This window comes from Podarcis gaigeae (genome assembly GCF_964106915.1).
Source record: "Podarcis gaigeae genome assembly, chromosome: 17".
Classification (NCBI taxonomy): Eukaryota; Metazoa; Chordata; class Lepidosauria; order Squamata; family Lacertidae; genus Podarcis; species Podarcis gaigeae.
The window spans coordinates 36,154,361-36,179,911 of record NC_139694.1 but is presented as its reverse complement, the minus strand read 5'-3'; the positions used below and the strand labels follow the sequence as shown (position 1 = coordinate 36,179,911).

Sequence of the window (25,551 nt, the reverse complement as noted above, 5' to 3'; positions counted from 1 at the left end):
GAAGCTGTGATGAAGCTTTTTAATTATGACTGACGAAATGAATTAGATGGTTGGGTTCCTTATTTTGCTTGTGACTTATCATCTTGTATTTCTTTCTTTGAAGCAAAAACTCAGATAACTTCAGTGTGTGTGGCAAGTGGGAACTAGAAACCAGTGTTAGCCTAACATATTCCAGAAAGTCATTCCAGTTCTTCAGCTCATTCACTTGTTTTGTGCTACCTACATCAGCCCTAAGAACTACAAAAGGGGGTATACACTAAGGAATACAGAACTGAAGCTTTACTAATTTCAGGTAATTTTATTTAGCATCCATTTTCCATGTAGCCGTCATTCACACAAGTAATCAGCTGTATAAATCTGTGGTAGGGAACCTCGAGTCTAGGGGCCAGGCCTCTCTATCCTACTTCTGTAGATAATTAAATGGGACATCTCTAGGTGCAGCCCCTCTAAACTGAGAGTTTACAAAGAATAAGGATACTGGGTTTGGATGCCATGTTAAATGAAAAAGAAACTAGCATGTCATGTGTGAAGAGGAAGTGAAGTGTTTCTGCATTTTCATTCAATGTGCAAGGTGGGGCTTGACCCTGCTTTGCTCTGTCCATTTCAGGGGATAGTCCCTGGCCCTACATCCTTGTAAATCTCTATAAGAAATATCAGAAGTCTATTCACACACTTGTTCCTTCTTCATTGCATAAAACTGAAAAAAACTTTTAGGGCCATCAATCTTGCTTTCATTTTAGTGAACTGCAACGTATTTGACCTTCACAGTGCAGAAACTCAAGAAGCTGCTTAGTATGATGCCTGGTAATGATGCGATGCTTTTTTGCTGACTGAGGTTATCTGTTTTTAATAGTTGCAGGCCAGGCAAATATGTAATAGGTGATCTTTTCCCCATCATTTTCATTTCCATGAGCTGAATTTCAACTATTACAATGTAGTGTGGAAAAGCAGTCCTCTTCCACCTCTCTCAAAAAGGAGAATGCTAGTAGCATCCAAGCTCAGGTGCCATGCAATTCTTGCCAGAAGAAAAGAGCACTCCATCATTGGCCCAATGCAAAGGAGATAGGTCTGTGCACATATTTAAGATTAATAGTGTTGTTCATTTATTCCTAATGAATCGTGAGTTACAACTGATGTTTGTTATTGGTTTGCCACTGGTAGTTTCTTTGGGGAGGACAAATGGTGAGCTCTGGGTAGTCTGAAAACAGCAAAGCCAGGGGAGGAGCAAAGCTTGCTCCTTCTCACTAAAGCATAGTGAGACCAAACTGGGCCATTGTTTAGTTTATTGCGTTGTTGTCCAGGTTGCCAGTGTGTTATATTTTTTGTATTGCCATTCATGTGTCCAAGAGATTCCAATGCCTTTATAAACATGTAGTGTAGTGACTACACTTGGGAGTGCTGTGTACAGTGCTGGTTGCCACATCTCAAAAAGGTTGTTTAGTTTGAGAGGATGCAGAAAGGCTGAACTAAATAAACTGAGGTTTAGAATACTTCTTATAATAAGGAAAAGGCTATGGTGCTTGGGGCTTTTAAGTTAGGGTGGGAAAGCAAGTATGAGGGTGTGACAGGAACTTATAAAATTGCGTAGTGTGGAAAAAGTGGGTAGAAATACAATTTTCCATCCTCATTACACTGGAACCCAGAGTCATTCAATAAAGTTGTTTGGCAGGATATTTTGGAATGACAAAAGGAGGTTCTTCAAACAGCACTTTTTCTTTAAAAGTTTGCTTCCACAAGATGTAATGATGGTCAGAAGCTTAAATGTCTTTGAAAGGGGATTTGCCAGATTCATAGAGGACAAGGCTATTGGGCTACTAGTTTTGAAAGCACTGTTTCCTCAAGATTGGAGGAAGTATGCCTCTGAATCTATTATTGATCTTTAGCAACAAGGCTATTATTCTCATGTCTTGCTTGTGGGTTTTCCAAAGGCATTTGGCAGGTCAAAAAATGAATGCTATTCTAGGCTGCATCAACAGAAGTATAGTGTTCAGACCAAGGGAAGTTATACTACTGCTTTATACTGTCTCAGTCAAATCACACCTGGAATGCTGTGTCCAGTTCTGAGTGCCACAATTCTCTCAGCTGTGCAATCTGTTTGATGCAAAGAAGTGGCTGGCTTGCCGCCTTATGTGCAGGGCCCCCTTAGCTCAACTCATGTTCTTCATAAGGTGACTGATGTGGCACCTATGAGGAAATTTGAAGCACCATCCCATCAGCTCTTACCTTGCACATGCCTGTCTGAAAATCCTACCACTTGTTTTTTCAAGTAAAAGTGAATTTAGAAATCTTTTCTCCTAGTCCACAGAAAGAACAAATTTGAGGAAAAAGCAACTATCACAGCCACAATACAGAAGAGTTTCAATACAACTAACCCCCTTCCCTGTTACAATGCCACACATGCTGTGGAAGATAAGTGGCAAAAAGCAACTGCATTAAGTAGCTGCAAAGTTCAATTTAGCAGACTCAACTCCACCACCTGCTTTTGAATACAGTTGTCAGGAATGTTCCAGATTGAGTTTCTTGATATTCCAAACACATTCCTAGTAATATTTCAAGCAAGCTGTGTTGGTGTGCAAGCAAATCTATTCAGCACCTGCAGTTTCCTCTTCCCGGTAATCGGAAGACATTTCATCACTGGTAGCTGCTCCTGAAACACATGCCAGAACTAAGAGCCCAATGTAGACATGAGCTGCAAGATTTTTCATGTTGGAGGGGAATCTGTCCACAAAGTTGTAGCTGCAGTTCACATGTCCAACACGCACGCTAATAAAGCTGATCCTTCCAAGTTGATGGCTCAGTCTGGCACTTGAAGGAGGCAAAGAGAAGATGCAGCTTTCTGGAGTTTGATGTCCTTGGTATTTCCAGGAAGGAATGGACCATTGCAACAGCAAAGTAGTTATGCAGCAGCAAGGAGAAAGCTACTACTAAATGGAAGCTAGGACCACTAAATTTCATGCTCGTAAGCCAAAGAACCCATGTAGCCCCAAATCCTATGCTGCCAGTTGGCAGAGAGGCTCTGCAGCATTGTTTACCACCTTCCCTTTTGGCATACATTGTGTCCTGTTGATTACAGCTGACAGCAACCTGGACATCTAACACATAAACCACAACAGAAGTAAGCCAAACTTCTCACAGGATAACCTGCATCCTTTGTCTGCTATACAAAATCCCACTAACTGAAAACCTGGGAAGAAATGGATGCTGGTTCACTGTAAAGATGTTCTCAGTACTTTCACAGCTGCAGAAGATATAAATAAAACTACCAGCAAAAGGAGGACAAATGGTGTTTAGGGTTCCTGACTTTCACCCAGGCTGTCTCCTTCAACAATGTTGAGTGAGTGTACTTCTTTCCACTCATCAGGGAAGAAATGCTACTTCTGTTCTCTTTTCCAGACAATAACCATGCCTTTGGCATCACTGGATGCCAACAGGCTCTCATCACAGTTAAAGCTGACATCCAGCACAGCAGCACTATGACCTTGTAGTTTGTTGACTATAGCCTTGGTAGCTCGCTCCACGTCAAAGAAGTAGACACACATATCCTCACTGCCGGTCACTGAAATGCACAAAGAGAAGTAATTAGAGGGGACAAAAGCTTCCCTGTTTGTTTGTTTTTTTGTGGGGTGAGGGGAGTGGGCTCTGCAATAATTATGTGTCATACAGATTAGCTGCATGCAGGAGCAGAGTTGCAGGCAAGAAAGTGGCAACCTGCAAGAAATTCCAAGTGAGAATGTCTTGTCCAGCATCCCCTTTACAATGAGAGTGAACTTTCATGGGCATCATACCAATGCAAGCTCCCTGGCGGAAGGACATGAGGGGGCAGAAGATGCTGCGGACAGGATGCGAGCTCTGCTGTATCTGGAAACTTCTCTTAAGCTGGAGTGTCCCTTCGTTGTCCACTACCCTGTCAGGAAAAAGTAGCCAAGAACAGACAATGGATAAATAGCTTAATCATAGCAAACTGCTTCTCTGCAGCTGCACTACACAAACATGTATCACATAATCTATCCTCTAATGTGGGGCTCATTGGCACTCTGCACATATGAGTAGAGCAAGTGTCTGTCTTCTAGCATGGCAATGCCATGGAAAGCCCCTCACCTATATAGCAGCAGCTTGTTAATACATGCATTGATGAGGAGGGAGGGGTCCCGTGCTTCTCTGCTGATCCAAGAGCGGGCTGAGATACTGGTGATAGAACTGCCCTCGTTAACTACCAGCCGTTTTGCCTTGGTCAGTTTTCCTGCAGGGGGGAAGAAGGAAGCAGAGGGCTTGAAGCCAATCTGTGCTAATCCTTGTCCTTACTATGCTCCCCATCCCACTCCACTCACCTGTTGCCATATCAAAGAGGAAAGAAAATATGCTGCCTTTGTCATCTCCTGCCCAGAGGATACGGCCAGGGGAATCAAAGGAGAGAGAGAGCACTCGGCCAGTTAGCTTGCTTGAGCCACCCTTCACTTTTTTCCCTGTCGAGATGTTCACCACATGGAGGTTGTGCTTTCCATTCCCCACCTTATGGACAAACAAAGATGTCAGTTTCATACTATTCTACAGAGCAGAAGAATGAGCAACAGACACACACTCTTCCTTTCCTCTTACCCCCCAAGAGACTCTCCCCTCACCACCATCTTGGTTAATTATGGACCTGAAACACCTAGAGGAGATAGTTTATGTTTTTATCTGTGCCACATCCCTTTGACTTCTGACCAGACTGCCTTTGCTTCACTCCCAGCAGTACTGATTCCAGTCCCCATTTCTTTTGATTCAGCCCACTTATTCTGTACCTACATCATTTGGGGGCGGGGAGAAAGGAAGAAACCTCAACTGTATGCAAGCACATGTCCCTTGTAGGCGAAAGGCCCGGTGCTTTGTTTATTAGCTCAGGTGGAAGTGGGCAGGGGCACTACATCCTAGGCCTTCACTCACCACTGTGAGATTATTGTTCATGGGCTGGAAAGTGCAGCAGAGCAGCTCGGAGGCATCTGGATCTGGAATTTCCCGGATGCACTTGCCATCCTCTGTAGCCCATATGCGCATAGTGGCGTCAAGTGAAGTGGAAACAATGATGTCGTTGGAGAGGGACCAGGCAAAGTCCGACACGCCCCGGCTATGTCCCTTCAGCACCCGCAGCACCACAGGGGGAGTTGGCACCAGCTGGCACACAGAAATTGTACCATCCAGAGAACAGCAGGCTAAGAGGTGTTTGTCATCATTGGCAAACTGAACCTTGGGCACTGGGGAAGAAAAGGGGAAATGGTTGTTAGCCGGATGTTGACAGCAAGGCAAGAGCAGCACCAGCACCAGCACCCACCCTCTAAGAGGCTGGCAGTTTTAAGGGATTCTTAATTATTTCCATGCACTCCAGCTACAAATATCTCTCTGCCAGATACCACTCAGAACATGATTCCCTTTTTGCATCAACACAATTACAGAGCTCTCTAAGGAGCATTTGAGGAAGGCTGTGGGGGAAGGGAGGCTTTGTGTTAGGCTACTTAATAGTTAACAGCTGCACTTAAGCATGCTTATCACCAAAAGAAGCAACACCAGCCTGCAAAGGCTTTTCCAACCCTCCACTTTCCCTTGCTTGCTTCCACCTCAAGAAGGCAGGAATAATAATCTCACTACTTGTCCTGGAGCCGTCTGTTTTGGTTTTTTGCAAGGGTGTGTGGTGTGTCACATCTATATAGTTCTCTCCAAAACGCAATCTTCATTGTCACCCTGGTTCATATGACCAATGTGACATCAAAAGACAACATGGAGACAGTTAGTAGTTACCCCATGACACCTTAGCTACTGCTCTACTCACCAGCCTCATCCACGTGCTGGTCAAATATATGGTACATGCCAGCAAAGGCGTAGTTCTCACTTAGGGTGGTATCCCCGGCCATTGCACGGCTGGCCTCTGCCACCGAAGTGGGGACAACACTGCCAGGGGGTCTAAAGGAAGACACAAGGCATTGTTATGAAATAAGCACACACCTCGAACTTTGTTTCCGATGGAATGGGTGTTGGGGTGGGGTGGGGAGACCAGTATGGGAGCAGAGAGCTTTTGTCTTGGCAGCTTCACCTGTACTGGAGTCAGAACAGCATCCAGGGTTCTGACAAAAACTTGGAAGTCAAAGAATTGACATGCACCAAATGAGCAGATGAATGCCATGCCCGCTTTTAGCCCCAGATTAGATCTGTCAGCCTTATACCTCTCATCGTAGACAGCTCGGTTCATTTGTGCCTGAAGCTGGTAGGACCCTCGGCTGACAGAGCGGCGGTGGCCTCGGGCACCCAGTGCCCTTGGGTCGTCATCAAAATCCTATGGCACAATGCATAAAATAGTTACATTGGAAGATAGCAAGGAGCTAGATGAAATACTATGCTGGGTGCATTACTGAGGGAAAGCAGAGACAGGTATATCTGCAAGGTCAGGGATTCCAGAGAGGAAGCAATGAGAAGATGAGGAAACGGATGCCAGCACTTAAGTTGCAGAGTGCCTTTATAAAAGACTCAGATTTCTAACCTGTGCTTCTGTTCCCTCTGTTTTGTTTGTCTATTTTCTAATCCCGATGACTAAAAATGTGTCGGGAGGCTTTTAATGAAGACTCTGGAACCTTTGCGGAGGGAGGAATACCTCTTTAACTGTGCCCTTACCTTGTTCTGCTCTCTACATTCCCATTTTTCTTGTCTGTTTTCCCAAATCTGCCAAATTTTCTGAAAATCTGAATATTGGGATTGGAATTATGTGAGCGGCTCTAAACAAATAAACTTACTCTGCGTATGTCTATTGCACATGCCATGGGCGTAGCCAAGTTTTTTGTTAGGGGGAGCAGAACCGATGTGGTTGGTCAGTTAAGTATTTCTATTGTTTTACTTGATCTGGAGGGGGGGAGCTGCTTCTCCTTGCCCCCCCCCCGGGCTATGCCCATGGCACATGCATAGTTTAGCTTTGGCTTCCCTGGGGGACAGATTACACACAGCCCTGATCCTACTGGACAAGAATACTGTGCTGCACGGAGTGGGAGCTCAAATGCTCCTGTGTTGCAAGGAATCATTCTCTCCTCTGAGCAAGTGCTGACCTCTGCAAAACACCTACGGCCCTCTTCCCACCAACGGAATAGGCTTCATTTAAATACATGATGTCCCGGGCCAAATGCACAGGGCTGGTGTTACTCTTGTCGTCCCTCCCGGCTGCCCTTGGTTACCTCCATGCGGTCAAGTGTGGTACGACTGCTTCGGACAATGCTGTTGCTGTAGGCACGGAAGCTGCTCTGCTCTGAGAGGGGGCCGTAGCGCTGGGCCAGGAGCTGACTGCGCAGCCGCAGGTACTGCTTGCGGAGCGAGGGGTCGTAGCCGGCCTTGGCGTTGTCCCGCAGCAGCTGGCTGCGCCGGCGGATGTACTGTGTGCGGAATTGCGGGAAGGTTGGGGTGCGGTATGCGTTGTACCTGAAATAGGGGTTGGTGCATCAGCTGCTGGAAGCCTGAGCCTAATTGCATTCTAATTCAGCTCACCCTGCTCTCTCTTGCTCTTTAGCATTGTGCTGGGGTTAGCACCAACTGAACGGAGAGAATCTCCTTCAAGATTCCCCTGCAGCACAGTATCTTGGATTGCCACGCTGTCGTCACTACTACAGCTGATAACACTATAATGCCATTATACAATATATTTGAGGCCACCAAAGGAAAAACATTCAACAATTGGAAATAAAATCCCTTTGGTAAAAAGTCAGATTTGAGGAACCCACCCACCCGCCATCTACCTCTAAAATATTGATATTTTGCTTCTAAAACTTAGTTGTCCAAAGACACAAGACACTGACCCTTTCTCAGGACATGTCTTTAGTGAAGGTTTGATCATATTGGTCCGGATACAAGCCTCCCCCAATATAGGAAGCACCCCTAAAATGAGATTTTTTTAAATCACAGCTTTTCTACCTATAAGAGCATGATTTTATACAGGCCTGGTTTGGGGAAGAGCGGGATGCAGCCTATATTCAGGCCAATATGGTAATTCCTGCACTAATTGAAGGTACGGCATCAAAAATGATGGACTCACCTGGAGAAACTACCAAGGGTAATTGTGAAAGCATATTCATAGCTATTGTTGATGTTCCCACCAAACATGGATCTAGAATTCTCACACAAGACACCTATCTCCCTGAACAATTAGACAAGACTGATTTAGCTCCTTCTCTGGACTTGCTCTTCCCATAATAACATGGGGAGCCCTGCAGGATCAGACCAAAGGCCCAGCATCCTTTTCTTACAACGGCCAGCCAGATGGCTGTGGGAAGTCCACTAGCAGGACCTAGGAGCAGTAGCACTCATTTGTGATTCCCAGCAACTGATATGCAGAAGCACACTACTTCCGCCAGCACAAAGCACTGCCCAAGACCCCTGTGGGCCCTACTCCTTTACACTTACCGTGCGTCTACAGCCAACACTTGCTGCCACACTGCTGCCATGCCCCACACTGCCACTGGCCGCTCAGGGGAGCTTGTAAGTGGGCGTCTGCAATTGAGAGGTCACAGAGAAATCAGCTTCAGAGATGGGCGCAGAGAGGGATTAAAGGCTTGCGCAACGTGATGGCCCATCCATCCATTAGCACGCAACTTCCAGGCCAAGAGGCACACAGATGGCTATGACAAAAGAAGCCTTAGCTGTGAAAATGGCCATAGGCAATGGACATAGGATAGGCAACCCACAGGAAAAACAGCTCTGTGACAGTGCTTCTGACATGCTAAGGAAGAGCCAATTGAAGCAGATGATGGGACTCAGTCACCAATGGGTGTGGTGGTAGTATTTTGTTTCCTGCAGCATAAGGGAGCTATACTGGGAGGGAAGAAAGGTTTGGGTTTGACACTGATGTTCCCTCCACATAACAGACAGCACTAATACAGGGAATGGATATGGGCCACAGGATTGCTAAAGGTACTAGAGCAGGGATTGCAAACTGCCCAGTCAGGAGACCTGCAGCATGACTCTCATCTGCCCCCCCCCCCACATTAGTACCTTAATAATTCTTGGCAGTTCTTCCCAGGGAGGAGTGCCCCTCCCCTACAGCGGCTTTGCAAAAGGGGCCCAGTCCCCATAGCTTAAGAATTTGGCCGTGCCTGCATTAGAGCATCCATACGAGATAGATAAGAGTGAACCCTAAGCCAAATCCAGCACGGTGCCATCTGGTCTCTAATATCCCACTACACGCTCCCCCGAAAAGAGGAAGGTCAGAGGGGGATATGCACCAGCATCATCTGCGACAACTGGGCTTTGCAGTGGACAATTTTTGCTGGCTCTTTCCTCAAAAGGGGCCTAATTTCTGATTTGGGGGAGGGGGTGAGGAAAAAGGGAAGAACGGGCTCACGATGCGGTATGATAACTCGGGGATGAGAAGCAATGACAGCCTGATTTGCTGGAGGAGCGGAATAATCCCGTAAGCATTTTTGATGGGAGGAGAATTAATTCCCTATTACGTGGGGGGTGGGGAGAGATGCGAAGGGAGAAGCGACGTTTTGGGGGTGATGGCATGGGCTGGTTACTATGGTGATGAGAAGAGGAAGGGGGGGATGAAGGAAGGCAAGGGAGAGAGGGATGTGGATGCGCTGAGAAAGGGCCTGTGTCCGCGGGATGCCCCGAAGGCAGGGACACCACGGGGTCTCCATGGCGACCACCTCGCCGGGAGAGGCAGGCGAGGCCAACCTTGCAAGGGGCGGGCTCGTTTCCACGGCAACCGGACCCGGGGAGAGGGAGAGGGGCCTCATCCTGCGAGGGCAGCCGGCCGGAGGGTCGGATCGGGGTCCCGCGGGTGGAAGGGGCGCTGGGGACGCGGGCGGTACCTGCAGCAGCGGCTCCCGGGTCCTCAGCCGCGGCGATGGCCGGCAGCGGCAGCAGCAAGAGCGGCGGAAGAAAAGGGCGGAGACGACGAGGAAGGCGGGAGGAGGAGGAGCACCGGCGGCTCCAGCCCACAAGGCGCGGCGGCGGCGCATGCGGGCCCGGCGGCGCCCGGCCCTTCCGAGGCGGAGGTGGCCGGGCGCCGCTTAGGGGACGCGAGTGGCAGGCCGCCCAGAGGTTGCTCGCCGGCCTGGCTGCGGTGCGCGCACTCCAGAGCACGTGCAGAGTGCAATCTCCCCATCGGGGATGAGGAGCTCCGGGGGCGGGGAGGGGGCGGGTAACTGGTGAGATTTTCAAAGCGGACGCGTTTGTAAAACAATAACAAAGAAGCCACTTCCGCTGTCATAGGAGCCAACTCCTAGGGACCCAGGTCCCTCCCCCCACCTCTATTAAAATATTGGAGGGAGGGAGACGCCCCCAAGTTGATGGGCATTGCCATTCAGATAGTGTGCGTGTGATTGATTATGTGCCCCAACCCCAATGTTTTATTCAAGTTGGCACCCCTGCCCGTAGTCATCACAAAGTCCCAATATGTGTTTGGAGGGGGGAGGCATTTTGTAGTTTTGCATACACTTTTTTTGCATTTTGTAGTTTTGCACTGCGTTGCACAAAAGTGACTCCTAGAACTGAACGGAGATGGGGTAGTTGGAGGTCTGAGACCTCGCTTTATTAACCCTTAAACTCCAGGCTCCAATATAGTTAATAATAATAATAACAGTAGTAGTAATAATAATAATAATAATAATAATAATAATAATAATATACCCTTCCCATCTGGGCAGCTTACAACACGTATAAAAACATAGTACAATAAGTTGTATAATAATATTAACTATATAGCACTGCTAGGCTGCAGAATACCCTTGCATCTCACCCTAAGAGGTTCGTGCCTAGAAGGGCTTGCAGTCTTCATTACGGCTAGGGAGTGGGGAGGACCAGAGGGAGGGAGGTGCAAAGGCAACCGAGAAATACCAGTCTCCAATTCAAGAAAACAGGGTGGAAGGAATTTGGGCGATGCCAAACCCTTGTATAGCAAGTTGCGCCTGTTAACCCTACCTGCCTCTGCGCTCGTCATTTTACAAACCACTCTCGTGCCATTCTACTGAATTAAGAGCTCTGCGCCCTTGCAGAATCTCTTGTTTACGGTACCAAAGCGATCCAGAGCAAGGAGAGCGAAAAAGGATGGAGTAGTTAAAAATCAAGGAAAGAAGCAGGGAGAGTTCAAGCAGGAGTTGAACAGTATGCCAGCAAGCATTTCCTGTAAAATGTCTGTACAAAGTTTTGCAAGCCACCCAGCCAGAGGCCACACCAGGAAGCTCAAGGAAAAACAAAGCAAGGAAACTTACTGGAATCTCATCCAGCTCCAGTTGCCCCAGCTGCTGCCACTCACGGAGCTTCTTTTCCTCCTCTCCGGATTCCACTCCATGGCTTTCCCAGGGAAGCCAGATGCACCTGCTAGGCTGCAATCTGGGCCTTTGTAGAGAGGGTGGGGCCGCTTGGGAAAGGAACTGGTGATAAGGAAGGCCAGTTCTATCTGTGTGTGTGCGCGTATGTAAAAAAAAAAAGTAAGTAGTTCAAATTCCTGGAGAGCCTGGTTATAAGCCTAGGTGCCTCAGAGAGGCATCTATAGGCCACCTAGAGTGGACTATGAGATTTTACAATTACAGCCTGAGCTTTATGTTCATTTTCTCACAAGTACAGCCCCGCTGCTTCCAGTGAGATGCTCCACTAAGCGCTTACAAGAACTGCAGCCTTCATACAAAGCTACAGCTAAGTTTACAATGTATTTATAGCCCCAAACATAATTTATTTACTAGAGAAGTAAGGCAAGAACAGACGGTGTTTTAACTCTAGCCGGACCCACAGAAGTAAAGCAAGATGATTTTCCTAACATGGAGAAAAGTGGGAATAAGAAGCTTAACTACGGGAAAAGTTAGAAGAAAAAGTGGCAGTCTTAAAAGGCAGAATCCCCATGCAATCTTACATGGAAGTAAGACTCCCTAAGCTCTGTGGAACTTCTTTCTGACTAAACATCCATGGGAGCTGTAAGTTGAATATAAGCCAGAAGTTCGTAGGACCAGAATAAAATGCAGGAAAGAACTAGGCTCATTCATAAAGAAGCTGAAAGACAAATGTCTCACAATTATGGATATGCACAAATGAACCACAACCCTGGATTTTATCCTAAGCTCTTAATGAGGAATTCTGGGTGAGAGGCACAGAAGGAAAAATCTGCCAAATTCTTCAGTTTCTTGCTACAGCTTCATTGTGACTATACCATCCAGAGTAACTTTAAAAAAAATATACATAATATGCATAGCTGTCAGTGTTTCCCTTTTTTAAAGGGAAATTCCCTTATTCCGAATAGGATTCCTTGCAAGAAAAGGGAAAAGTTGACAGCTCTGATAATGTGACAATACAATGCACATTCACCTGGGAACAGGCCTTATTCAACTCTGTGAAATTTACTTTTGAATAAACATGCCTAGGCTCATGCTGTACAAATGCCTGTCAGTATTGCTGTCTAATTTCTTTTCAATTAATGACACCAAAACATCTCCCAAAGTTACTTTAAGTTAAAACAAACAAACACTTCACTAAAGCTGGTGTGCTTAGATGTTCCTTGATGGTGCCCTGCGCCAGGAAGACCCTCCGGGAGAAGTGGTATTCCATATCATTCAATATCACACCATCATCTCTTGTGAACTGCCCTGAGACCTCCAGGTATAGGGTGGTGTATAAGTTAGAAGAAGAAGAAGAAGAAGAAGAAGAAGAAGAAGAAGAAGAAGAAGAAGAAGAAGTGGGTGCATGATTCATGGTGGCCTAGAGCAGTGTTTTTCAACCACTGTTCCGTGGCACACTAGTGTGCCGCAAGATGTTGCCTGGTGTGCCGTGGGAAAAATTTGATTCCTATTCAAGAGAATTACTTTATATATAGGCACAGAGTTATTTTTTTTAACATTTTCTAATGGTGGTGTGCCTCGTGATTTTTTTCATGAAACAAGTGTGCCTTTGCCCAAAAAAGGTTGAAAAACACTGGCCTAGAGCATACTTTTGGAAGCCTTATAGGAAACTGTTGCTGGAGAGGTGCGGGGCAATGGAGTAGTGGGCATATTGGGCATACTCACTGTGCGTGGTATCCTGCTGTCATTGACATCCGGGGAAGGGATTGTGAGCAACACCAGGGAAAGTAGGGTGTTTCTAAGACTAAGGTGAAACTGTGAAGCTCTCTTGTTATTTTTGCTGTCGGACGCTGCATGTTGTTTAAGTAATCTTGTTATATTTATAACACTGAAATGTCATTTTTGTACGTTATTATATTTCATATTGTTTTGATATGTTATCATGAAATTGTTTTTGTAGTGTTTGTTTAAAATGCATTGTTTTCTTTGTTGTAAGCCGCTTTGAGCATGATTTTTGGGGGGTGGGAAAATGGCATGCAAATAAAAGGAATGGATGGAGTAGACACACACATTACCTATTTTTTCTATGTCCTTAATTGTGACATGCACCCAAAGGAAGCTCTGGATCAAGCAGAATGCACCTACATCTTGTGGAGGGCACTGTCCATTTGCTTGAGTGTATTTGTTCTGGCCAGAAGCACATCTTGGCGGGGGGTGGGGAGGGGGAAACCCCAATTATTTCTAAATATTTTGGCTATTTATGGTGTTCATGGATGCCCTTGACCATTCCATACACCCGTGGGAAGGCAGGATACAACACATCGCAGAGGATGCTCTGCCATCTGCTTGGCCATTATTCTTCACCCTGGCCCAAAGCAGTTTTTGAGATGGGGATCCCTTCCATAACCCATTTATGATGTTTATTGGGGGGGGGGGGGTGTCATCACGCATTTATGAACATTTTACAAGCAGTCTGCTTTGGACTGGATCAACTTATTGCTGTGCTTGAGAAGGGTAGTCCCATTACCACTCCCAATGAGTTAACCCAAGCTTTATTTCTGGGGCTGTAAAGGTAAAGTTAAAGGTACCCTTGCCCGTACGGGCCAGTCGTGTCCGACTCTAGGGTTGTGCGCTCATCTCACTCAAGAGGCCGGGAGCCGGCGCCTTCCGAAGACACTTCCTGGTCACGTGGCCAGCGTTACGAAGCTGCACTGGTGAGCCAGCACCAGTGCCGCACATGGAAACGCTGTTTACCTTCCTGCTATAAAGCGGTACCTATTTATCTACTTGCACTTAGGGGTGCTTTCGAACTGCTAGGTGGGCAGGAGCAGGGACTGAACGACAGGAGCTCACCCCGCCGCGGGGATTCGAACTGCCGACCATACGATCAGCAAGTCCTAGGCACTGAGGTTTTACCCACAGCGCCCATATAAACTTTGCTTGTCATGTCGAAGGAACTGCGTACAGTACTTTCGAAATCTGGAGCAAATAAGCAACTGGGAACCAACTTCAGCAACGTGTTCAAATGCAGACGGGGAAGTGGGGCTGGGTGTGTGTGAAACCTGCCCATTTTCTATTTAATCGCATTCTTTTGAGATGGACCCCTCCCCCATCCCCAGCCTCGGAAACGGCCAATATGTCTCTTTTAGGCATTGAGCGTCTGTTGTTGTTTTGTTATTGTGGTTGTTTCCTCCTCCCCACAATCCCCAGCCCGGCCGCCCGTGCCAGACGCCTTTCTCAAAATGGAGGCGAGCGTTCATTTCGGTCGCCGCCCATCTTCCCGCCTCCGCGCCGCTTCCCTCCAATGGCGCTGCGGGATCCAAGCCACTGGGCGGGGCATTGCCTGGTCTCCGAGCAGCGATTGGTATGCTTGGAGGACGGAAGTGGGGCGATGTGGACTCAAATGAAAAGGCGCGAGGAGCGCAGCGACATTGAGCGGCTATGGCGGCCTCGGAGGCTGCGGAGTGAGTGCTGTTTATTTGCCATTTATCCCCAGGAAATAGGGATATTTTTAAAAATATACGCGCGCTCTGGTTTCTCTTCAGCTGGTATAAATCTTAGGGTATTTTAATCTTGTTTTAGTTTATTGCACGCGTAACATTATAAAACATCCTGGTTTTATAGTCTTGCCTTTTTGTGAACAGCTCAGGGACTTTTTTATTTTTGGAACAACCAAGCGGTGTATCCATTTTATTAAACAAGTAAATGCATTAAAACAATATGGGGGAAATGCTCTTGTGCTAGTTCACCGGGCGACGGATGTATTTGGGTTCCGGTGGTTAAAGGGCTTCTGGGAGCGACAGGACTTTGCTTAACGCACTAAATTTTAAAAAATCCATATAATCTCGAAAAGGTTAACAGCTTGGGACCGGTTTACCTACGAGGTCGCCTAAAACCACCATTTATACATCAAGCAGACTCGTTTGGGAGAGCTGCGGTACTCCGCCCCCCCCCTTTGCACTTAACTATTTCGTCGGGCGTTGAAGGAAGAATGGTTTTCATTTGTATATACAGTGGTGCCCCGAACGCCTCGCAAGACGAAAAACCCGCTAGACGAAAGGGTTTTTCTGTTTTGGAGGCACTTCGCAAAACGAATTTCCCTATGGGGTTGCTTCACAAGACGAAAAAATCTTGCGTCCCCGGCGGGTTTTTGTTTTTTTTTTGCTTTTTTCGCCCTTTTCCTAAGCCGCTAAGCCGCTTATCAGCTGTTCTGCTGATAAGCCGCTTAACAGCTGATCGCTGGAAGCCGCTTGACAGCTCTAGCACTAATCCGCTAAGTTGTCAATGGGCTTGCTTCGCAAGACGAAAAAACCGCTAGACGAAGAGAATCGCGGAACGGATTAATTTCGTCTAGCGAGGCACCACTGTACAATATATATATAAATACACGCATGTATGTATCTTTGGACCAGCTTGCTTGCGAGGTCGCCTGGCCCTCCCTGTGCCCACTCAACCGCTCTGAATTGGGGCTACTGGCACTACAGCAGGTGCCACATAATACCCATTTTATGCACTTGATCCTTTAGTTTGGCAGTGCCTACACTTCGAAACTCCCTGCCTATTGAGATCAAGCAGGTGCCTTCACTGTACACTTTTCAGTGCCTGCTAAAAACATAATTCTGCATTTCCCTAGCTTCTGCTGCTGCATTTGCTTGAAAACATTCTAATTGCAGGGGGTTGGACTAGGTGATCTGCAGGTCCTTTCCAATTCTGGGCTGCATCAATAGGAGTATAGCATCTAGATCAAGGGAAGTAATAGTGCCACTGTATTCTGCTCTGGTCAGACCTCACCTGGAGTACTGTGTCCAGTTCTGGGCACCACAGTTCACGAAGGACCCTGACAAACTGGAACGTGTCCAGAGGAGGGCAACCAAAATGGTCAAAGGCCTGGAAACGATGCCTTATGAGGAACGGCTAAGGGAGCTGGGCATGTTTAGCCTGGAGAAGAGGAGGTTAAGGGGTGATATGATAGCCATGTTCAAATATATTAAAGGATATCACATAGAGGAGGGAGAAAGGTTGTTTTCTGCTGCTCCAGAGAAGCGGACACGGAGCAATGGATCCAAACTACAAGAAAGAAGATTCCACCTAAACATTAGGAAGAACTTCCTGACAGTAAGAGCTGTTTGACAGTGGAATTTGCTGCCAAGGAGTGTGGTGGAGTCTCCTTCTTTTTAGGTATTTAAGCAGAGGCTTGACAACCATATGTCAGGAGTGCTCTGATGGTGTTTCCTGCTTGGCAGGGGGTTGGACTCGATGGCCCTTGGGGTCTCTTCCAACTCTATGATTCTATGATTCTAACTCTACGATTCTATTAATTTTCCACAGGCACTTGGGTGTTCCTTGAAAGTTCATCAGGGGGTTGTTTGCTTATAAAAGTATATGCCTCCATCTCATAGAAGAGCTCATAACAATACGTATAACAAGTAAAACATAAAACACCATTTAAAAACCAGTACAAAATAATTAGTCAAGAACATATTAAACAACAGCATAGGCTTGACTGGTTTCTTAGTGAGGCAGTGAAACAGCAGGCAGGTTTCCCTGTATAGAACAACTTCCCCGTCATTTCTGACCACCTGTTCAGCTATATTTATTTATTTTATTGCATTTATATCACATTTTTTTTCTTCAAGGACCTCAGTGCTGTGTATGTTGTTCTCCATCCTGTTTAATCCCCATAACAACCCTTTGAGGTGGGTTGAGTTTCATCATTGTGAGGATTTGAACCCTTGTCTCCCAGGTCCTAGTCCAACACTTTAACCATTATACCAGATTGGTGTTAGGTGTGTTCAAGGTGTTGCTCCCTGTTTGCATAGATCAACTCTGAATCTTGGTTAGCCTGGCAAGTATCCCAGCTGAGCTGGATGTATGTCCTTGGCGTGGGCATCTTGTGACCTCCAGATGTTGAACTACAACTCCCATTAGCCTCAGTGTAGCTAGTGGCCAGGAACAATGGGAGTTTGTAATCCAACAACATCTGTGGAGCCCACATTTGCCCACCCTGGACTAGGTAAGAATATGACCTTGAATCTTTCATCAGTATGGAGGGCTGAAATGTTTCCTGGGAGATAGGAAGTTTTGAAAAGTGCTCTTTTAGTTTCTTGATGTTGTGGTTTCTTCATGTCCTCCTTAGGCTTCTTGCTCGGGTGAAGGATGCACTTGCCTTTGAGAGCCAAGCCCAATATGGGGTGGAGGCCGACCCACCCCCTCAGGTTTTGGCTGAGCATGCCGTGGTGAGTAGTAGCCCTTTTTCCCTTGGAGGGGATGCTGGCTTTAGTCCTGGCTGGCTCAACGGGCAGAGAGCTCCCGGGGTGCTGACTTGAACCCTGCTTTTGGTGCGTGTTTTCCAGAGCACCAGGCACGCCCACAAGTTTATGTTGATGCAGCTGCAAGTGTTGAAGTTCTGTCTGGATTTCCTTGATTCTGGACTTTGCGTTGAGAACGCCTCCAAATCTTCTGTTCGTGAGTATGCGTGCTGCACAAGTCACGGTTTTCTATGTGTCCAAACTAATAAGGGTGTAGCGTGAATCAAAGTATCTCTAGTTTGCATGTTAATTTTGAAAAATAGCCCTGCATTGTGGATTGCTTAGTGTAGTTAAACTTGTTTTTGGATCGACTCCCATGGAATTGCGCCATAGCGTTGCACCACTGCTTTCCTCCTTGCCATATACAACCTTAAACTGTTTCCAGGGCCAAAATAGTGGGGCAACTTACCTGTGACCCTCCAGATGTTGCTGGACTACAACTCCCATCATCATCATCAGTCCATGCTAGCAGGTGCTGATGGGATTTGTAGTCCAAAGCATCCAGAGCGTGCCACGTTGGTCACCCCTGGATTAGGAAATGGGGTTTTTATTTTTATTATTTCATTTATTAATTTAATTTTAAAAAATCTTTATATTTTTATAAACTGCCTTGCATTTATTTCCCACAAAATAAAATAAAAATTAATGCAAAGCAGGAAATGTATTTTTTAAACTCCCCAGTAAACACTCTGTGCTTTCAGTCCAAGAGTCCAAGCTGAGCAGTGCTGAAGTGTGCTCTGTGGAGCTACATTTCTTCAGCCGGTGACTGGTGGGTGTATTGGGCAAGCTGGTTTAATGAACATCAGCCTTGTTCCCTGGAGAGTTTATTTTTTTATTGTGGCTGGTTGGAAACTCCCGCTTCTACTTCTGGTACTTTGAGAAACTCGGTGAAATGACTGAGGGTGGGGGCACATGTACCGCCTCTTCTATCTCCAAGGCTGATTTTGGGCTCCCCACCACCACCCCCTTCTCTTGCAGGACAGGAGGTAGCCGAAGCGAAGCAGGAGTGGAAGAAGCTCAAAGCTGAGTACCAACAACAAGTGGAGAGCATCAAGAAGGATGTGCCACAACTGCTGCTCAAGCTGGAGCAGGCACGGAACCGAGCTCAGCTCTTGGAAGAAGCTCTGCAACGCTACCGAGACAAGGTGCTTTGCTGATTTGGGGGTGGTGATGGGGAGCCTGGGATGGAGTTGTCCCCCTATTTTCTGATTATAGCAAGAGTGGTGAACCTGTGGCTCTTGAGATGTTTCCAGATGTCAGCTCCCATGGCTCAGGAATGGTGGGAGCTCTAGCGCAACCAGACCTAGAGGCCCAGAGATTTCCTGCCCTTGGATTAAAGCAAGCTGCCCATTTCATTTATTTGGAAATAATGCAACCAGTCATATACAACACTGGGTTCAAATTCAAGAAGCCCCTTAGTAGCCAAAATATTATAATGGGGGATGGGATGGAGTACACCTTCCCTTTGTTTCTATGTCCCATCAGGGGTAACTCGTGTCTGTAAGCCCAGCCAACAGTGTATATTGATAAGGCGTAGGTTGTGACCCAACCATTTGGGATTCCTGCCCTTACTTTGCGCTTCCCTTGTAGAAACTGGAGATGGAGGAGAAGGCGAGGAGCGCTCAGAAGAGGCAGCAGAAGGAGCAGGTGGGGCTAACAGGGCAAGTGAACTAGATCTGAGCTGGTCCGGAGTGGGGATAGCAGCTGGTTGAGTCCCTGGGCTTGATCCTGGTTGCCTCTACCCCGGCAGGATGCCTTGTGTGAGCAGCAGCGGCGGCTGGAGGAGCGCATGGCGGAGCTGCAAGGCAGTCTGCAGGCGCAGCGCGAGGAGCTGCAGCAACTGCGGAGGGAGCTGGAGGAAGAAGAGCGCCAGGCCTGCGCTTGGCAGGAAGAGGTCCAGAGGTGAGGGCGCTGGTTCCGGTTGCGGGGAATGGAATCTGAAATGTGTCCAAGATTGCACCTGTGACTTGGAATAAGGAATAACGGCCACCCCCTGATTCCATATCTTCAGTTGGGGCAGGATATGCACAGCTACCCCGCCGTTGAAACTTAAGGTTCTGATTATGCGGGGAAAGATGCATGCTTGAAAGCAAGTGTGTGGGCCTTGCCTCTTTTCAGCTGGGCAGCCAGAGGGGTGGCTGAGAAATTATGGGGTGTCCTTTGTAGATGTGTGCAGCTCCCTGTAACTAATGGTGGTTGAATCAAACTATGCACAATAAGGGAATCACGCCACCATATTTTTCGCTCTATAAGATGCACCAGACCATAAGACGCACCTAGTTTTTGGAGGAGGAAAACAAGAAAAAAAATACTCTGAATCCCAGAAGCCAGAACAGCAAGAGGCTATCCCAGAAGCCCCCCACGGGGCTCTTTAAAGGGAGCGCTGAGCAGAGCCTCCCGCCTGCATTCACACATTTCCCCTTACTTTTTTAGGAGGGGAAAAGTGTGTCTTATAGAGCAAAAAATACGGTAACTTCTATAATCCACAAGAGACTGCAGGTTACCTGGTGCAGAGTTCAGATTTTGTCTGTCTGGAGTACTCATTGCCTTATTTTATAGCATGGGTTAAAATCTTCAGTCTTAAGGCTGCCTTTAAAAGGTTGGGGTGGGAGGAATCCAGCCCTTCACTACTCCAGCCACCACCCTGACTGCTCCACCATGAGTCTTGTTGGAGATATGCCTCCAGATTTCCTCCTCTTTATTGCCCCGCCCTGGACTTGTTCATTGTCCGCAGGATCTCTGACTTCCGGTCCCTTCTGGAGACTTTGCAAGGGGTCAGACTGCTTTCTGAGTCAAAGAGTGACCTGGAGTTTGAGCTGATCTCCCCAGCCCAGCCGGGGGCTGCCACTCCCCACGCCCTGAAGCTGCGCTTGCACTGGAGGGATGATGGCAGCGTCATGCTGCAGGTGAGTCAGAGCGAGAATCGGGTTCTGGCCTGGATCAGAGAGTCCTCAGACCGATCACTGGATCTCCTTCTCCCATGCAGAGCGACAGCCCTTTCTTCCCTCCCTCTTTGGTGCTTCCCGAAGGCGCTTGCGGCAACATCAGAGCCATCGTCCTGGAGTTGCAGAATAGCTACTTCCAGCAAGCACAACTACTGGCTGAGATTGTGTTGCTGCACAGCTGGTGAGCTTCCTTGCTTTTGTAGAGCTGTTTTGGGCCTCTGGAGTTCACGGTTGAGTTGGAAGTTTTTCTGTCTTTACACAGAGAGGAAGTTGCAGGGGCAGGTGTAGCTCGGCACCAGAGACCTTGCTTTGATTTATCTCCTGGTGTCTCCAGTTTGGAGCATGTAGGGGAGTGGTGCAGAGACCCGTTGCCAAATGAAGCAGACCAAATGAAGTGGGGTTGGATCACAGGGGCTCTGAAACCGCCTTGGCAAGCCTGCTAGTTTATCTGCTCAAATTGAATTTTTTATTTATTTAGAAATTTATGCCCTCATCTTTTGTCAAGAATAAATGCAAAGCAGTTTATTAAAAACATAGATAATACATATAAAACACAAGAAAAGCAGCTCACGTCACTCAAATCAATTTTGCATGTGGAATTCAAAAGCATAACCAAACAGCTGTCAATACTAGGACCGAGTTTCTGAATTTATGAGGAAGAACTATTAAGATGAGAACTAGGAATAGTGATAAAAAAATTCCTTCCAGTAGCACCTTAGAGACCAACTAAGTTTGTTATTGGTATGAGCTTTCGTGTGCATACCAATAACAAACTTAGTTGGGCTCTAAGGTGCTACTGAAAGGATTTTTTTGCTTTTGTTTTGACTACAGCAGACCAACACGGCTACCTATCTGTAGCTAGGAATAGTGATGTTTATCTTTCTGTGTCTTTACAGAGGATATTATAATGTGAAGTGAGGAATTGATTGTTTTGCAATCAGAGATGTATGCTTTATTGTTAGCAATACATCTTTGGGTGTACTGAACTGTGTAAAATTTGTATATGATAATAATACTGGCTTGTTGGTTCCTACTCAGAGTTGGTCCGTTGAAAGGAATGGACATGACTAATTTCAGCAGCTCTGCTCTGAGTAAAATTTAATTGGGTGCAACTGAGCTGTATTGTGAAATTGCTTTGAGATACTCATACTTCAGAGAAAGCAGTTCATAAATAAGTAAAATTGAAATACCGTGGTGCCTCGCAAGACGAAATTAATCCGTTCCGCGAGTCTCTTCGTCTTGCGGTTTTTTTGTCTTGCGAAGCACGGCTATTAGCGGCTATTAACGGCTTAGCGGCTATTAACGGCTTAGCAGCTTTAAGAAAAAGGAAACAAACTCGCAATAAGCAAGCCCATAGGGAAATTCGTCTTGCGGAACGACTCAAAAAACGGAAAACTCTTTCGTCTTGCGAGGCATTTGTCTTGCGAGGCATTCGTCTTGCGAGATACCACTGTACTCAAAATAGCAGGATAATATGATTCAACATAAAAGCAGGGAGATGTAACTTTTCACCCACACTGCAAGGCTGGCAAAATAGGAAGGTTTTAATTGCCTGCCTGAAGCTTGAGAGAGAGAGAGAGGGACTGGCTTAACCTTTTCCAGGAGGGGAGTTAACAGCATGAGTGCTACAGAGAGAAAGGTTGGCGTTGCTAAGACTAAAGTGCACATTGCTCTGTTTCTTGGCCAGCTTCCAGTTTTTTGTGAATACGTCCCTTCACAGTGATGTGAAATCGACACTCCTCTGATCACTTGATAGCTTCTTCTTTCTTTGGCAATCACTCATAGCCGAGTAAGATTGTCTTCCATGAACACAGTTTTAACAGTGAGTCCGTAAGTGACTGTGGAGGCCAATTCTGGATCCACACGTCCTTCCACAGTGGGGACATAGGTTTCTGGGAGGGAGTTGATCACGGTGAGGGTTTGCTAAACGTGCCTTCCTCTTAGCATGTTTCTCCGTTTCGTCCTGAGTTCAAGCATCTTCAAAGGCCATGACACCTTTGGTAAAGGCTGTTCTCCAATTGGAGCATTTGCAGGCCAGTGTTTCCCAGTTGTCGGTGTTTATACAGTGGTACCTCAGGTTAAGAACTTAATTCGTTCCAGAGGTCCGTTCTTAACCTGAAACGGTTCTTAACCTGAGACTTCCTTTCGCTAATGGGGCCTCCTGGTGCCGCTGCACCGCTTGTGCGCGATTTCCGTTCTTATCCTGAGGCAAAGTTCTTAACCTGGAGCAACCACTTCCTGGTTAGCGGAGTTTGTAACCCAAAGCGTCTGTAACCAAGGTACGACTGTACTACATTTTTAAAGATTTGCCTTGAGAGAGTCTTTAAACCTCTTTTATTGACCACCAGCATTATGCTTTACATTTTTAAGTTTGGAATAGAGTACAGTGGACGCTCGGGTTGCGAGCGTGATCCGTGCGGGATGCATGTTCACAACCCGCAGCATTTGCAACCCGCGTCTGCGCATGCGCGGATTGTGATTCGGCTCTTCTGCGCATGTGCAAAGCGTGATTTGGCGATTTGGCGCATGCGCGACTGCCAAAACCCAGAAGTAACCCGTTCCGGTACTTCCGGGTTTCGGCGGTCCACAACCCGAAAAAACGCAACCTGAAGCGGCTGTAACCCAAGGTATGACTATAGTTGCTTTGGAAGACGATAATCAGGCATCCGCACAACATGACCAATCCAACGAAGTTGATGTTGAAGAGTCATTGCTTTGACACTGGTGATCTTTGCTTCTTCCAGTACACTGGTATTAGTTCGCCTGCACTGATGCAGCTGTTAAGAGATATCTGTTTTGATGTGTCTTCAGACCCCAACTGGGATCTTATCTTTGTCAGAAGCTTAGGTGTTCTTCTTAACCAAGCCACACTCTCACCTTTTCACTGCTCCTCTGGCTGGTTCTAAAGACAGCTGAGAATGCTTGGAGCACTGAGAGCGGGTGTTTCAAGCCATTTGGATGAAAGCAAGGCTGGAAAAGAATGGAATGAGGGCTGTGAGATGCCCTCCACCCCCCCCCCCGAACATCCATGAACCTAGAAGATTCTGTTCCCTTTTAATCCCTTTTCATACTTGTTTAGGCACTGTACAGAACAGAGACAGGCCATGGTATCTGTCCAGTGGGCTCTTAGAAGGGATTGGCAGCTGGCAGCCTTGGCCAACCCCAGGCATCAATGAGACCTGGCTCTCTTGTGCTTGCTAGCCATCACTTAGGCATTGACCTGCCCTGTTCTTGGAGAACTGCCTGGCCTCCATGTGCAGTGGGGATTGCTGCGTTCAAGGGAATGCCCCCCATTTTGGAAGGATGTTGTATTTCCATCCCCACTGACTGTCTCCATCCCAGCCATTGCTGATGCCTTAACCCTCCCTCTGCTCTTCCCTCTGCAGTTTTGCTATTGATTGGCAGCAAGAGAAAAGGATTCTGAGTTACCTGAAGCCCAGCTCCACTTGTAACCTCTATGTGGAGCCAGGATACCCAGCCAGCGGTGGCATCTCCCTCTGCTCAGTGAAGGTGCAGCATGGCACAGTTGATGCAACTTCCTATAAGGTTCGTGCTGGGTGGGTGGTGATCTTGAATGGGGGTAAATGAAACAGCAAGAATTAGGAATTAAGGAGGCTGTTAAAATCGTTGATCCTCTCGTGCCCAGCTGCCGCACTTTTCTCTGTTCTCCTGCCTTCTGGCTAGAGATCTATTTGGGGTAGAAGAATGGGCACCAAACATTGGGGATGCGCATGGAAGTGCAGCTGTTAAGAGGAACTGTGGGTCAGTGCTTCTGCCCATGCTCATTCTTGACCCTTTGCTTCCAGCCCTATTAAGCATAGCTGCACTTGCTCCCTAGGTTGTTAGGCATGCAAATATAAATGAAGGTGGGATTTGTAAAATGGCTGCTGATGTCCCAAAGGAATGGAGTGCTCCTATGCAATTCCTAGGGGAATCGTGGTTTTTTGGGGTGAGAGGGGCCTCTTTCTGGGTGAAAGGCTAAAGGTCCCTCATCTATAGGCTTTTGCTTTCTTCCTTCTCTGTTTTCTGGCCGTAACCCTCCATCTCATGTTAAAAGTGACTCAAAAGGACACAGCGGTGGGTTCACAGAGGCATGAGATGCTTTTATGGAAGATACCTGAGGGGCAGTGCCCTTCTCTTTGTTTTAAGCAGTGGCATAAAACTCTCAGTAGCCTGCCTTGCACCAGTTAGACGAGATGCTCAGATTCCTGGGCAACCATTTCCTAGGAGCTCCTTGTGGTTTCCTGAGGCTGTGGTGTAGTGGTTTAGAGCGGTGGACTCGTAATCTGGGGAACCGGGTTCGCGTCTCCGCTCCTCCACATGCAGCTGCTGGATGACCTGGGGCTAGTCACACTTCTCTGAAGTCTCTCAGCCCCACTCACCTCACAGAGTGTTTGTTGTGGCGGAGGAAGGGAAAGGAGATTGTTAGCTGCTTTGAGACTCCTTCGGGTAGTGATAAAACTGGATATCAAATCCAAACTTTTCTTCAAGTTCTTCAACAGATGCTTCAAGTTGTCCTTCAAGCACAAGTCCTATAGCCACCACTTCTTCTTCTTCTTCTTCTTCTTCTTCTTGAGTCCTGGCCATGATGCACTAATCTTCTTTCTTTCTGGCAGCCCCCTCAGGAGAGACCTTCGCTGCGGGACTGGCTGGAATATCTCAGTGCCGTGGACTTCAACGCTCCTTTCCTTGCCTGAACAGCTGCTGCTCCCTCTGCCCATGCAGGGTGAAGGAAGGTTTGGGACTAGAACCTTGCTAAGGAGCTGCTCTTCTTGCCTCTATCTTGGGGAAGGAGAAGAGACTTAACCCGGGACAGCTGCATTCTCCTTTCTTGTGCTGGCCCTTTCAGTTCCTCCCTCCTCAACCCCTGGTCAGTTTTGATTTCTGTGTCTTGAGTGGATCTTCCTCTTGTACATTTCAAGCCCCCTCTCATCCTTACATGTGTTTGTGTCTGACTTCACTTCTAAACATTCTGAAACTTTGCTTTTTTCTGTTCAATAAAACCCAGCATCAAATTAAAAA

The 25,551-nt window shown here is 47.1% G+C and overlaps 2 protein-coding genes across 6 annotated transcripts; one reads left to right on the top strand and one right to left on the bottom strand.

Moving 5' to 3' along the window:
- Positions 1–278: 278 nt before the first annotated feature.
- WDR13 (WD repeat domain 13) lies at positions 279–11,606 on the bottom strand. 3 transcript variants are annotated; one of them, XM_083719235.1, is made up of 10 exons: positions 11,220–11,606; positions 8,410–8,496; positions 7,191–7,431; positions 6,195–6,304; positions 5,804–5,934; positions 4,924–5,231; positions 4,329–4,509; positions 4,099–4,240; positions 3,786–3,904; positions 279–3,556 (listed from the first exon to the last, which is right to left on the bottom strand). In XM_083719235.1, exons 1-10 carry the CDS (start codon positions 11,297–11,299, stop codon positions 3,372–3,374), a joined length of 1,584 nt encoding a protein of 527 aa, XP_083575361.1. In that variant the 5' UTR covers positions 11,300–11,606; the 3' UTR covers positions 279–3,371. The 3 variants fall into 3 exon arrangements, with proteins under 3 accessions (XP_083575361.1, XP_083575363.1, XP_083575362.1); XM_083719237.1 differs by lacking the exon at positions 11,220–11,606 and adding an exon at positions 9,819–10,236; XM_083719236.1 differs by lacking the exon at positions 11,220–11,606 and adding an exon at positions 8,998–9,152.
- Positions 9,168–25,551, top strand: LOC310834916 (outer kinetochore KNL1 complex subunit ZWINT-like). 3 transcript variants are annotated; one of them, XM_083719442.1, is made up of 10 exons: positions 9,168–9,415; positions 17,413–17,512; positions 17,630–17,741; positions 18,563–18,729; positions 19,175–19,231; positions 19,335–19,486; positions 20,319–20,490; positions 20,571–20,710; positions 23,916–24,075; positions 25,146–25,551. In XM_083719442.1, the coding sequence occupies exons 1-10, from the start codon at positions 9,348–9,350 to the stop codon at positions 25,224–25,226; spliced, it is 1,209 nt and encodes a 402-aa protein (XP_083575568.1). In that variant the 5' UTR covers positions 9,168–9,347; the 3' UTR covers positions 25,227–25,551. The 3 variants fall into 3 exon arrangements, with proteins under 3 accessions (XP_083575568.1, XP_083575569.1, XP_083575570.1); XM_083719443.1 differs by lacking the exon at positions 9,168–9,415 and adding an exon at positions 14,634–14,740; XM_083719444.1 differs by lacking the exon at positions 9,168–9,415 and adding an exon at positions 17,096–17,289.

Bases quoted from the DNA above. Each gene is read 5' to 3' on its own strand.
- LOC310834916 (XM_083719442.1), top strand. From the start codon at position 9,348: ATGCGGTATGATAACTCGGGGATGAGAAGCAATGACAGCCTGATTTGC. The intron at 19,487-20,318 runs GTGAGGGCGCTG...CATTGTCCGCAG, and splicing joins TGGCAGGAAGAGGTCCAGAG to GATCTCTGACTTCCGGTCCC. The intron at 20,491-20,570 runs GTGAGTCAGAGC...TCTCCCATGCAG, and splicing joins ATGGCAGCGTCATGCTGCAG to AGCGACAGCCCTTTCTTCCC.
- WDR13 (XM_083719235.1), bottom strand. From the start codon at position 11,299: ATGGAGTGGAATCCGGAGAGGAGGAAAAGAAGCTCCGTGAGTGGCAGC. The intron at 6,305-7,190 runs GTAACCAAGGGC...ATTGTGCCATAG, and splicing joins CCACACTTGACCGCATGGAG to GATTTTGATGACGACCCAAG. The intron at 4,510-4,923 runs GTGAGTGAAGGC...TTTGTCCATAAG, and splicing joins TGAACAATAATCTCACAGTG to GTGGGGAATGGAAAGCACAA.